The sequence below is a fragment of the Typopeltis vanoorti genome, chromosome 1, assembly GCF_054136105.1.
Source record: "Typopeltis vanoorti isolate ZY-2024b chromosome 1, IOZ_Tvanoo_1.0, whole genome shotgun sequence".
Taxonomy (NCBI): Eukaryota; Metazoa; Arthropoda; class Arachnida; order Uropygi; family Thelyphonidae; genus Typopeltis; species Typopeltis vanoorti.
In genome coordinates this window covers 177,112,567-177,125,298 of record NC_143549.1, presented here as the reverse complement: position 1 = coordinate 177,125,298, position 12,732 = coordinate 177,112,567, and the positions used below count along the sequence as shown (strand labels likewise).

Genomic DNA, 12,732 nt, shown 5'->3' with positions numbered 1-12,732 from the left:
TTTAAATTAGGCTATTCTCATTCTTGCTATTATAAAAGGCTCGCTGTAGTTATGAAGATATGCTTTTATATTTTCCTAAGCAGATGATGACTGACCTTCCAGTCTGCCCGCATTAGACCAACTTTTCAGTTTACCATTTTTCAAAGGAGGGAAAAAATAATAACAGATCAATCAATAGTACCAAATGGTTAAATTTTACGATTAATGAAATTAAAAATATTTATTAAATGAAATTAAAAAGTATTTTCTAGATGGAACACATCCCCGATGTGAAGAGGCAAAGAAAGCAAAAATACATGTTAATGTCTTTAAAATGTCAATATTTTAAACTGTTCTTGACTTCATTATTTTCCTATCTATTATCTAATACCATTAAAGTACAGATGTTTTCATCTTGGTAAGTACACAATAAGGCTAGTATTTTAAACCAGAAATTTGTCAAGAGATGTTGTAGGTTTGGTGTATGAAACTGTAACATGTTAGGGTATACATCTTTAGAAGCCATGTGTCAATTATCATAAATGACCAGCTTTAATAACATTTTTTAAAATTATTTAAAATTTACAATATTATTTTTAAGAAAATAATATTGTAACGAAAGTACTATATTATTTTCTTAAAAACATATAAAATGTACCATGCTACTTACCGCCAATAATAGTTCGAATAAGGGAGGCATGTCCTGGACAGTCTACTAATGTGAACTGTAAAGTATCATACTTATTATTCTGTTTTTTCAAGTCTTCTGGCAACGGAACACAAAAAGAAGAAAATCCCAGATCAATTGTTATTCCTCTTTCTTGACTTTGTGGATTTTTATCAAAAGATGCTGTACTAGCGGTAGTGCTTAACGCTTTCGACAATGAAGTTTTACCACTATCAATATGACCCAGGACACCAACATTAAAATTTAATGTAGCGTAAGCCATTTTTTTATATTTAAAAGTTCAAGAAACGACTGACTTAATTATAAAGTCTAGACATCCTAACAAGTTCATCATCATCACACACACTACTCACAAATACATTATTACAGCTGTAACCGCATGTCTACTCTAGCGACACCTGTTTGTCAAAAAGTTGATGACCATGTTAAAATAATTCATAATCGTATCTGTAAAAATGAAAATTAATAAAGAGTTTTGGAAAAAGAGGATCATCATTCAGAATTACTAGTCGTTCCGATTATCGAGTAGATAGCGTGAACATTTTGTATTCAACAGATCAGTGATTTAAGTCTACTGCAAACTGTGTGAAAAGTTGCCGTCTGTCATGACAGGTAAAAACTTCGATTATTTTATCATCTCCTGGTGTGAAACTACCCCTCTGCTTACTGAAAGCTAGGAGTTCTAGAAAAGTACCATGTTTAGGCTAGAACAGTATTTTTCAACCTGTGGTCCGCGAAAACGGGACGGGTGGTCCGCAGACAGACTTAAATTAATTAAATAAATATTTATTTTTTAATTATCTAAAGAAAAAAATTAAAATTGAATAAGTAAAAATTATTGAAATCAAATGGAGACTTAAAAAAAAAATAGCTTCAGAATGTTCAAAGGCGGAAGCAACAAAACTATATTGTTGTTCACTTCACCCCTCTTTCATTATTCGTCATTCTGCCCCTAAATTTGTAGCAGCAGAATGACGAATAATAAAAGAGGGGTGAAGTGAACAGCAATATAGTTTTATTGCTTCCTTCCGCCTTCCTTTGCTGTTTTGTCAGATTTTAAGCGAGCATGTGTTATCCACATTTTAACCAATGGTGATTATTATTGAAGGTTTCCCTCTTTCAACCAATTCTCAGTATATCTTCAGAAGTGCTAAGTGATACTTGGACAAAGTGTGTCATGAGTTAACCCCGTATTTATATATTTTTCGGAAACGTTTTTTAATAATGGAAAAGTGGCTTAGAACTAGGACTTTGAAAAGAATAGCAAATGAAACAGATCATGCTAACCCTAATTGTGATAGACGTGTTGTAACGACGGGTAAATCTGATACTATTAAAGTAGAAGAAACAAGCAGTTCAAAGAAAAAATACAGTAGGAAATATAAAAGTTCATATTTGGAATTCGGGTTTACTTGGTGTGGAGATGAAAGTGAACAGAAACCTCAATATGTTTTGTGTTATGAAGTGTTGTCGAACGAGTGCGTGAAACCTGCGAAACTCCGACGACATTTAGAAATTAAACATTGTGATGCGAAAAATAAGTCAACTGAATTTTTTCAGCGACGCTTAGGAACATTAAATCATGGTAAAGATATAGTTTCAGCCATGGGTTCCATTAATAGCAAGGCACTGGAAGCATCCTATCTCTTAAGTTTGCGCATAGCAAAAACAGAGAAACCTCATTCTATCGGGGAAAATTTGCTACTTTAAGCTATAAAAGATGTGGTAAAAACTATGTTTGGCAACAAGTTACCAAAAGATGATGATTTGATTCCTCTTTCAAATGACACTGTCGGTCGCAGAATTAATGATATGGCAGGTGACGTAGAATCTCAGTTAATCGAAAGAGTTAAGAAGAACCTTTATTATGCTTTGCAAATAGACGAGATTACTGGTGTTACAGATGATGTGAAGTTAATATGCTATGTAAGATATGCGCATGATAACAACGTTCATGATGATATTCTGTTTTGTAGAACTTTGCCATCCTGAACAACTGGAGAAGAAATATTTCACACTCTCAATAATTACATAATACACAAAGGGTTCCAGTGGGAAAAATGTATAGGCTTCTGTTCGAATGGAGCTCGGGCCCTTACAGGCAGGCATAGTGGGGGTTGTTTCTATGATCAACGAAGTAGCTCCGAATATGAATTGGGTACATTGTTTCATACATAGGGAAGCGTTTGCCTCCAAAGGAATGCCACCAGAATTTAAAACTGTGCTATGCAACGTTGTAAAGCTAGTTAATTTTATTAAAGCTCGAACGTTAAATAACAGATTATTTTCAGTACTCTGCGATGAAATGGGCAGTGAATATATACAACTTTTGCTTTATTCTGAAATTCGCTGGCTTTCCAGGGGCAAAGTACTAACAAGGTCATTTCAATTAAGGCACGAAGTTTTATTATTTGTAAATGAACGTAATTCTGATTTGCATCACTCCTTGTTGACGAAGCATGGTTATCAACAGTATCCTATCTTTCAGACATTTTTTCGAAATTAAATGAACTAAATCTCTCCCTTCAGGAAAATTATTTAACTGTTTTTGATGACTACGATAAAATAAAGGCATTCAAGAAAAAACTGGTTTTATGGATTAATTATGTAAAAGACAGATTATTTGAAACATTGAAATCCTTTTTAGTGAAAAATGGTATTTTTGCTGATTGTAAATTTCTGGAAAGGGTTTGTGACCACCTCAAAACTCTGAAACAGAATTTTGAAACGTATTTTTCGAATAACTTTTATAAGAAATTTCAGTGGGTTAGCGATCCATTTTAAGCTTGTAGTCACGAGAACGACCTTTCGTTATCGAAAAAAGAAGTTAATTGCGCTTTCAAGTGACAGTGGACTTAAAATGCAATTCCGTGATCTTGGTTTAGCTCGATTTTGGATCTCGCCTTCAGTGACAAGTGAATTTCCCGAATTATCTGAAGAAGCATTGAAAATCGTCATCTAGTTTTCTACAACCTGTCTTTGTGAGAAAGGATTTTCATCGCTCCTTCAAATAAAAACAAAATGCAGAAATCGTCTGAGTGTGTGTGTGTGTGTGTGTGTGCGTGCGCGTGCCGATCTTTAACTGGAGTTGACCAATATTGAGCTAGATATCCAACAACTCTGCAAGGGCCAAGGAGCTTAAGCATCTCATTAAAAGTAAGGAGTAACATAATTATATTATTTATTTGTTTAATAAAAATTAAAACTTTGTTCAATGATATAAACTTTTAATCGTTTACTTCCAATTTAATTAATTATGTTTCCATATGTATTCAAAACATGCTTTTGGATTTGTTATGTAATAAATGGCACAGTTTTTCCGAAATGTTGGTAATTCCTACATAGGTTTTTTAAAAAAGTACAAAAAGTCAAAACGACGTATAGGGAAATAAATTAAAAACAGTATGTTTATTTTTGAAGTAAAACTTTAATTCCAATATTCTAAAATGTTATTTTTCTTGCTTTTCTGTTCGCAAAATCGTCGATGACATCGTCGAAGTCTATTTCATCACTCAGTTCGTGTTTTATGGACAGTATGGCAAGATTTCTTAAATGCCAAAAAGATTGTTGCCAGTGGCGGATCGCTTCTCCCCTCTCCCCAGCTACGGCTCTGTAACTTAGTGGTCTGTAGAATTGTTTTGGGCATTTTACTGGTCCTTGGGCTTAGAAAGGTTGAGAAATGCTGGGCTAGAAGATTGCTGGCTCTATTTGAGAACTATCAAAAGGCAGGATAAGAGAGTGACTCAGTTGGTAAGAATTACCAAAGGTGCCTGATAACATAATAACCTGATAAGGCAATTGCTTTATCAGGTTAAGAAAACTAAGAAATTTTTTCGATATGTGGCAAGCAAAACGATGACATCAGTAGACAAAATGATAGATTCGTAACCACTGTAGAGGACAGAGTTAAAAATATGAGAAATTTATCAAGATGTTTCATCATCATATCTGCTATATTATGAGGATTTTGAGGGTATAGAAAATGATGGGGGAGGATGATGTGAGTGAGCATATTAATAAGGTAGTAAGAATCGATGGCATCTCATCGCGTATTTTAAGGAAATGCTCTAGTAAGTTAATGGCATTAGAGAATGAGTTTGAGATGAGTGGATAAAATTGTTCCTCTCCATACAGAGAGCGAAAAAACAAAGGATTCGAATTAAAGGCCAATCTGTGTGTCTGGAATTGTGGTAAAAGTGTCGAAGAAGTTAGTGAGAGATGCTATCAATCCGGAATTGGGTTGACAATAGCAATAGATGATGTTCACTGTGTGATGAAACATACACCTTGCTTACTGAAGCCTGAAGTTAGCAATGCAATGCTCAGGCCAAACAGAAGAGGTTCTGGGATTCTAGCAGTCTATTCTCCAAGCAAGGACTGTGAACAATACATCTCAAAGAAATGGACTAATGACAGTGAGTTAGGTGGCGTCCCAATTAGTTCACAGTCCTGTTCACTACAACAGTTTGCCTGGAGGGAGGCTGTGTACATTAATGTAGGCATGGGGGGTGTGCTGTCGAGTATGCCTCGTAAATCATGCAGAATTAATGCTTTATTTCAAACCATTGAAAAGCTGATGCAATTATTTTTTTCCTTGCGGGATCAATAGCACCAGTTGAAAGTTTTTCTTTGATGAACAATGTTTGGTCTGCTGATCAAAACAAACTTTTAACTGAAAATATTAAACATCACCTTCAAATAAAAGTGAATTCAGGTGTGAATTACTCGGAGTTCTGTGAACTCTTAAAACAACACAAGGTTTTTAAAGAAAGTTCATTCCTCTGAAAAATATGAATCGTACAATTAAAGTGAATAAATTAAACTGTTCATTTTTTGTCTAAGCTGTTAAAACTGAGAACTTTTATTGTTAAAAGACCATAAGGTTTAATGAGTACAAATACAAAGAGCCAACAAGTTTCACTAGCCACTGTCTAGCATTTTCAAGGCTGACTGGTGTGAGAACAAATGCATCAAGTTACAAGAAAACATACACTTTAGTAACTGTTAGGCCGTTACATTTGATAACTCGTGTTTGATGGCGTGCATCCATTCGAATACTTCATCAGAATCTGGTACATGACCACGTGTTGTGTAGTTTTTCGCATATTGTAGTGCTGTTGAGCTGAGAGAATTGATGAGATATTTCCATGTCTTTAAGAATAGCACCTTGATTTCTATTTAAATTATTGCCTGTGCGTAGCACCACTGCTGCTTCTTTGAAAGATGTGTCTGTAGTCATTCTCGATGTAAGGCATAGAATTGTTTTCCAATCTATAACGTGATTTAATGTTGAGAAATGATAAGCTAAACCAGATGTGATGATTCTCTTGTGATTGACATTCCCAACGTGTTTCTTCTGTCTTATTTCAAAACTTCTAGAGGTCTGTCCAATGTAAGAAAGGCCACACGTGCATGGAATTTCATATACTCCGGGAAATTTGAAGACAGGTACCTCATCTTTGGGAGATCTTAAGACTTGCCTGATCGTGGTAGTTGGTTTAAAAACCACTCTGATGTTATGAGCTTTTAATATTCTAGCCAAATTTGTCTAAACTGAATTAATATATGGAATGACAGCTGTGGACACATATTGGGACTCCGTTTCACATTGTTGGGGGTTGTCTTTAAAAAGCAATTTGTTTAAAATGTTAGAACGATATCCATTCAGAGATGTGTTAGCTATTTGTGATTTCGAAATAGACCTTAAGGCTCTATTACGGAGCATATGAATGATGCTGTGATTTTGTGATCTATGATGTTAGACGAATAATGTAGATATCTACCTGTATCTGTGGGTTTCTTGTAAATGGACAGTTGGACATTGTTATCTTCTCTCTTCACTAGTATGTCAAGGAAGGGTAGTTCTTTGTTCTTTTCCAGTTCCATAGTGAATTTGATCTTATTATGTAGTGAGTTGATTTTATTAAGAAACACGAGAAGGTTTTCCATGGTATCCTTCCAGATGATGAACACGTCATCGACATATCTCCACCAAATCGACGTTTTAGGTGAAATGGTGGAAAAAATATCCTCTTCAAGTTTTTCCATAAATAGGTCTGCACATGGTGGTGAGAGGGGGGGGGGGCACCTATGGCTAGACCTTCCGATTGTTTGTATACTATATTATATACTTTTGAAGAAATTTGATTTCAGGCAATGATGAAACAACTGGGTGATGTCCTGAGGGAAGAGATCTTTTAGAATGTTGACCACTTCTACGACCGGTACATTAGTGAATAAGGACATTATATCTAAACTAGCCATAATGTCAGTTTGTGATATTTTGATCCTTTTGATTTTTTCCACAAATCGTTGAGAGTTTTTAATGTAGGTCTCTGTTTGTCTAATTTTTCCTTTCATTAAATTTGCCAGATGCTTTGCTAGTAAGTACGTAGGTGAGGATCTTCCATCAACTATTGGACGAAGTGGTATGAATCTTCGGTGCCCCATAAAGGTGTGGAGTAATAGGGTGTAAGGATTTAAGTTGTTTTTTAGTTCATACGACCAACCGGTCATATTGCGGATAAGAGCGTAAGTCTCCAGGTGATGATTACTCATGATGGGATTTTTATCTAAGACTTGGTACATAGAACTGCCTGCTAGTAACAAGTTAATCTTATTAAAGTAATCTTTCGAGTTGACAATAACTGTTGAATTTCCTTTGTCTGCTTTGGTTATTATAATGTCTTTGTTGTTACGTAATTGCTTTCTTATCATCTGGAGTAATATTAGGTGTTGGTGGTATTGCTGAGGCAAGAATAATTGTACTATTGAATCTGATAGTATTTGCTGTAGCCTCTGGAAGATGATAAAGACTTTTTTCTATCCCACATATGAAATCCATTTTAGGAATTCGGGGTGATAGCAAAGTTAAAATCCTTTTTATGGATTTCTGATTCATGATTAGAAAGCCTGTAATCTGATAAGTTGAAAATCACTTTCTTTGTTAGGGAGACCGTGGTGCGACTGGAATTTGTTCTTATACAGTACCCTCAAATTTTTTAATTTGTGTGATTTTACTCGCTCTGAAAGTTTTTTCGTAGCAACGATGTAATAAGTGGTCTAAGTTATTCCAAGTTGTGTAGTCTAAACTGCTAGATATTTCATTAAACCGTTCTCTGCACTTCGCATCAATAACGTTAAGTTCATACCTGGTATGTTGTATCCTTTCTCTGACCAACGCTAACGAAGTCTTGTAGTATATTCTTTTGGCTGTTGCAGAATGGATATGTCCTTTTACTACTAAGAAGTTCGAGATGACAGCAAAATCTCTACATCTCTTCAGAAATGTAAGGTGATTAAGTAACTTAGCCTTTCTGCATTTGTCCTTTTCTAAGCACCGATCTTTATGTTTCATCTGTGAAGTTAAACTGTTCATTTTTGGCCTAAGCGGTTAAAACTGAGAACTTTTATTGTTAAAAGATCATAAGATTTAATGATTATAAATACAAAGAGCCAACAAGTTTTACTAGCCACTGTCTGGCATTTTGAACTGTACTGGTGTGAAAACAAATGCATAAAGTTACATGAAAACATACACTTTAGTAAGTGTTAGGCCGATACATTTGATAATTCGTGTTTGATGGTGTGCATGCGTTCGAATGCTTCAGTTAGAATCCGGTACATGACCACGTGTTGTGTAGTTTTTCGCATATTGTAGTTCTGTTGACCTGAGAGAAAATTTTAAATATTAGAACGCATGCACGCCATCAAACACGAATTATCAAATTTAACGGCCTAACAGTTAATAAAATGTATGTTTTCATGTAACTTGATGCATTTGTTTTCACAAATGCATCAAGTACAAATACAGTCTTGAAAATGCTAGACAGCGGCTAGTGAAATTTGTTGGCTCTTTGAATTTGCAATCATTAAATCTTATGGTCTTTTAACAATAAAAGTTCAAAGTGAATAAACATTTATTTGAAGGTAGACATTTATTTCATGCATAGGTTTCTGTGGTTAAGAAGTTCAATAGAAATATTCCGGTTTTGTGACCACGTGTTTATTAGAGAACTGTTTTTAAAAAACTAAACAGTTACGAAAAATAACCCGACAAGTTTCGTTAGTCGAAAGACTAATATCTTCAGGGGTAGAGAGAACAATTTAAAGCACAAGCTATAAAAAATTACGAAAAAAAAAACAAATTCATTTGTTGGTATTATGAACATCAAAAAGTTCGTTAAAAACCGAATAGCAGATCTAAATAACCGTAAATGCGTGTTAGTTGGAGACAATGATATTTGTTGTTGCGTTCTGTGGTTCACGTTCACTCAGTCCGAGCTCTGATGTGAATAAATTTTTAATAAACGATGACAAAATTTGATTTAAAATCAAACCTTTGGGTTTTGTTGTATTGCGTAGGAATTTTTATCATATTTGCTGCCTCTTTGAATTTTTTTGTGAAACAATTCTTATCAATATAGGACATGTTTGTTCTATCCCAGAGTACATCATGACCGGTAGAAGCTGTGTAATATAGTAAGCCATATTTATATTCTCTCTTCTTTTGTACGTCCTTTTGATGTTCGCTCATGCGGATTTCCCCCGATCTCCCTGTCTGGCCCACGTTGCAATGAATATTACAAATCCCTTGTTTTTTCATTGGGTGATTTGGAGGTTTGGGAGGATGAAGAGATCTTGAAATTTTTTCAAGTGAAGGAAAGTCACTTTTATGTTGTACTTGTAGAGTAATTTCGCTAATTTATCTGTTACATTCTTGATATGAGGAAGGGTTATTGCGTTCTTGAAGTCTTGTTTATTTAAGTTTTTTTGTAGGTGCTGAATTGAGAATTTTCTTGATTATTTTAGTTTTGTAACCATTCAGTTGTAGGATCTGTGTTAAACATTGTATTTCTTCTTTCCGCTTTTCTTCTGTACTGGGGATGCTGTATGCGTTATCCCTTAAGGTTTTTATTAGGATATTTTTTGCTTGGGGGGGGGGTGATGGTGTGAGGTAGCATGAAGAAATCTTCCTGTGTTTGTTGGTTTTCTATAGATGGAGAATGATAACCTGTTTTTTTCTTTCATTTATTTCTATAAGGATGTCTAGAAAAGGAATTTTTTTTTATTTTCTTCCAGTGCCAGAGTGAATTTTATGTTTGGATATAAGTTATTAAGATAGTCTTTAAATGCAGTCAGTTGTAATGCTGTTCCTGGCCAAATGATGAAAGATATCGTCCACATAGCAGAGCCATATTTTTAGTTTTATGTGCCAGTTTTGTAAAGCATTATTTTCAAAATTTTCCATATAGAGGTTTTCTAGTGCTGGTGAGAGGGACGAACCCATTGCTAGTCCTTCTTTTTGTTCCCAAAGTTTGCCTTGGTAAAGGAAAAATGTATTTTTTATGCAATGTTTGTGGAGCTGTATAATGTCTGGTGGAAAGAGATTCTCCAGGATGTTTACTATTTCATTTCTTGGAATCTTTGTGAAAAGGCTGACAACATCTAAACTCGTTATCATGTCAGAAGGATCTATGTGTATATATTTTACTTTCTCTATGAAGTCTGTTCTTAATGAACGATGTTGTTTTTCCCATATGTGGTAAAATCACGTTTGTAACGTGTTTTGCCAGATTTGAGGTTGGAGAGTCCCTTCTGCCCACTATCGTCTTAGTGGTATATCTTTTTTTATGAATTTTAGAAATCCATTTGCTCTAGGCACTAGTGGGCACTAGTGATTGTAAATTCATTTTTAGTTCCTCAGACCAGTTTGGAATTCTTGATGAGTTCATTAGTTTTGTTGTGAGTTCGCCAAGTGGAGTCTCTGTCTAATGCTGTGTAGGTATTGGAATCTTCAAGGAGGCTTTTCATTTTGTTGTTATAATCTTCTGAGTTCAAAATCACTGTTGCATTGCCTTTCTCTGCTTTTATTATACCTATGTTTTTATCTGATTTGAGTTTATTGAGGGCTGCGAAATCTGTTTTTGTAGGTTTTTGGTGGTAATTTGCAATAGTAATGCTGTACTTTGAATGCGGATCAGGTCTGCTACATCCCCTATATCTGCGGATGAGGTCTGCTATATCTCTTATATCTGCGGATCAGTTCTGCTATATCTGTATTGTGTACTTTCCTCGCCAACACGGTATCAGATGTAACGCGCCGTGCTTTCGATGGTCACCAATCTAAACATTCTTTTGCGTGACCAGCTATTTTGATGTACTCTAATTCAGGTATTTAAAGTAAAATAAAATGTGCACCTATAAACTTAAATGAACAAATTTTTGTGTCCTTGAAATGATTTCGATATTTAAGTTACACCACATCTATATTTGAACTCACAGTGAAAATTTTACTTAGTTATTCTGCTTAGAAATTGATATATAAATCCATAATTTTATCCCTTAATACAATTCTTTTTAATTATGGTAAAAAAATAGCATTTCATTAGGCAAAAAGTAATGAACTTTTAAGATCTATAAAATGACGTCTATACAAAGACTGTTTGTGTGTATTTGGTGACAAAGGAATACGTGGAGTCTTTAAGCAGAATCTTTAACTCAGATCAAATACTGGTTGAGTTATATATATATAAAGATTATTGGAAACATAGAGATTGCTGTTTAATGCTTAATTATGCATGCAAAAATATTTGATTGAAAATTACCAAATCGTAGTAAAATTATTAAAATGAAACTAATTCAGAAACGAAAAAAAAAGTGAAGGAATACTGATATCGAGTAAATAGTTGTCTTGTCTTTAAGCTTTTCATGAACCATTGAGGTTCTTTAGCTGTGGACTTTAAAACCGCGATTGTCTCGAGGATAATGTCTCGATATAGTGGAATTACTGAGCGAGCACTTTGCAAGAGTATATCATCCAGGTGGTGACATTGAAAAAATGAAGGAAGCATTGCTGTGGGATTGGATGGTATACCGGCACGGGTCTTACGTGAAGCGGATAAAAAATTATCAGTGCCCTTGACCATGTTGTTTAATCTGAGTCTCGGGTTTGGTTTAGTCCCGAAGGTGTGGAAAGAGGGGAAAATAATTTCACTGCATAAAGGAGGATCCAAGACTACAGTTGCAAATTACCGACCGATCAGCATATTAGGAGTCGTTGTCAAGGTCTTGGAGAAAGTAGTCAAGGGAAAAATACAGGAATGGATTGATGAAAATGAGATACTGTAGGGCCACAGCATGACTTTCTGAAGGGTAGATCATGCCTCAGTAATTTGTTCAAGTTTTATAACACAGTGACAGCTGAACTGGATAAGGGTAATAAGTTTACAATGATACTGCTGGACCTGGCTAAGGCATTTGACAGGATACCACATGGAATTCTAATCTGTAAACTACAACATATGGGAATGGATATAGGGTTAGTGAGATGGATATGTGGATGGTTGATGGAGAGATATCAGAGAGTAGTTTATTCAGGAGTAGAGTCCAAAAGACGGCCTGTAACTAGTGGTTTGCTGCAGGTTCTGTTCTTGGACCACTGCTGTTTAATCTGTTCATTAACGATATTGGGAAGGATCTAAGGGGAACAGTTCATTTGTTCGCTGATGATCCAAAGTTTGGTAGTTCAATGGTGAATGCAGAAGATGTCAAAATCTTGCAGGACGACTTAGATAGATTGGAGTTCTGGGCTAAGGAGAATGGATGTCAATTTAATGTGACAAAATATAAGGTTATGCATTTTGGGGTGAAAAGATTAGCAGCAGTATACCACATTGGTGGAACTGTACACCAGAAGATTGATGAGGCCAGAGACTTGAGAGTGTTGGTGGATAGGGAAATGAAGTTTAGAAGGCGTGGGTGAGTTGATGTGCTGTTGGTGTTTGGATGATGTGGATGAGTTGATGTACAAGTGAGTTGATGAGCTGATTTAGCTGGCTAAATCAGCTCATCAACTCACTTGGTTGTTGAAAATTACTTTGACGAGCAGAGAAAAGCAAGTTATTGTACCTCTGCACCGAGCCTTGATAAGACCTCATCTCGACTACTGTGCCCAGATTTGATCACTTAGGTTTCTTCTTGATGGAGAAGAGGTGGAGAGGATCCAGAAGCGAGTGACCAAGATGATAGCAGGTCTATGGAATGAACCTTATGAGAACAGGTTG

At 35.2% G+C, this 12,732-nt stretch overlaps 1 protein-coding gene across 3 annotated transcripts in view; it reads right to left on the bottom strand.

Annotated features, from left to right (window-relative positions):
• The window catches only part of eEFSec (eukaryotic translation elongation factor, selenocysteine-specific), a 101,472-nt gene extending 93,270 nt beyond the window's left edge, over nt 1–8,202 (bottom strand). For 2 of the 3 annotated variants that reach the window (XM_090400136.1, XM_090400144.1), the window contains exon 1: nt 650–1,025. In XM_090400136.1, the coding sequence (XP_090256262.1) occupies nt 650–929 (280 nt within the window). In that variant the 5' untranslated portion in view covers nt 930–1,025. Of the gene's footprint in view, nt 1–649; nt 1,026–7,818 lie in introns of those variants that run through there. The other variant, XM_090400152.1, reaches the window with a different exon arrangement.
• Nucleotides 8,203–12,732: the final 4,530 nt, after the last annotated feature.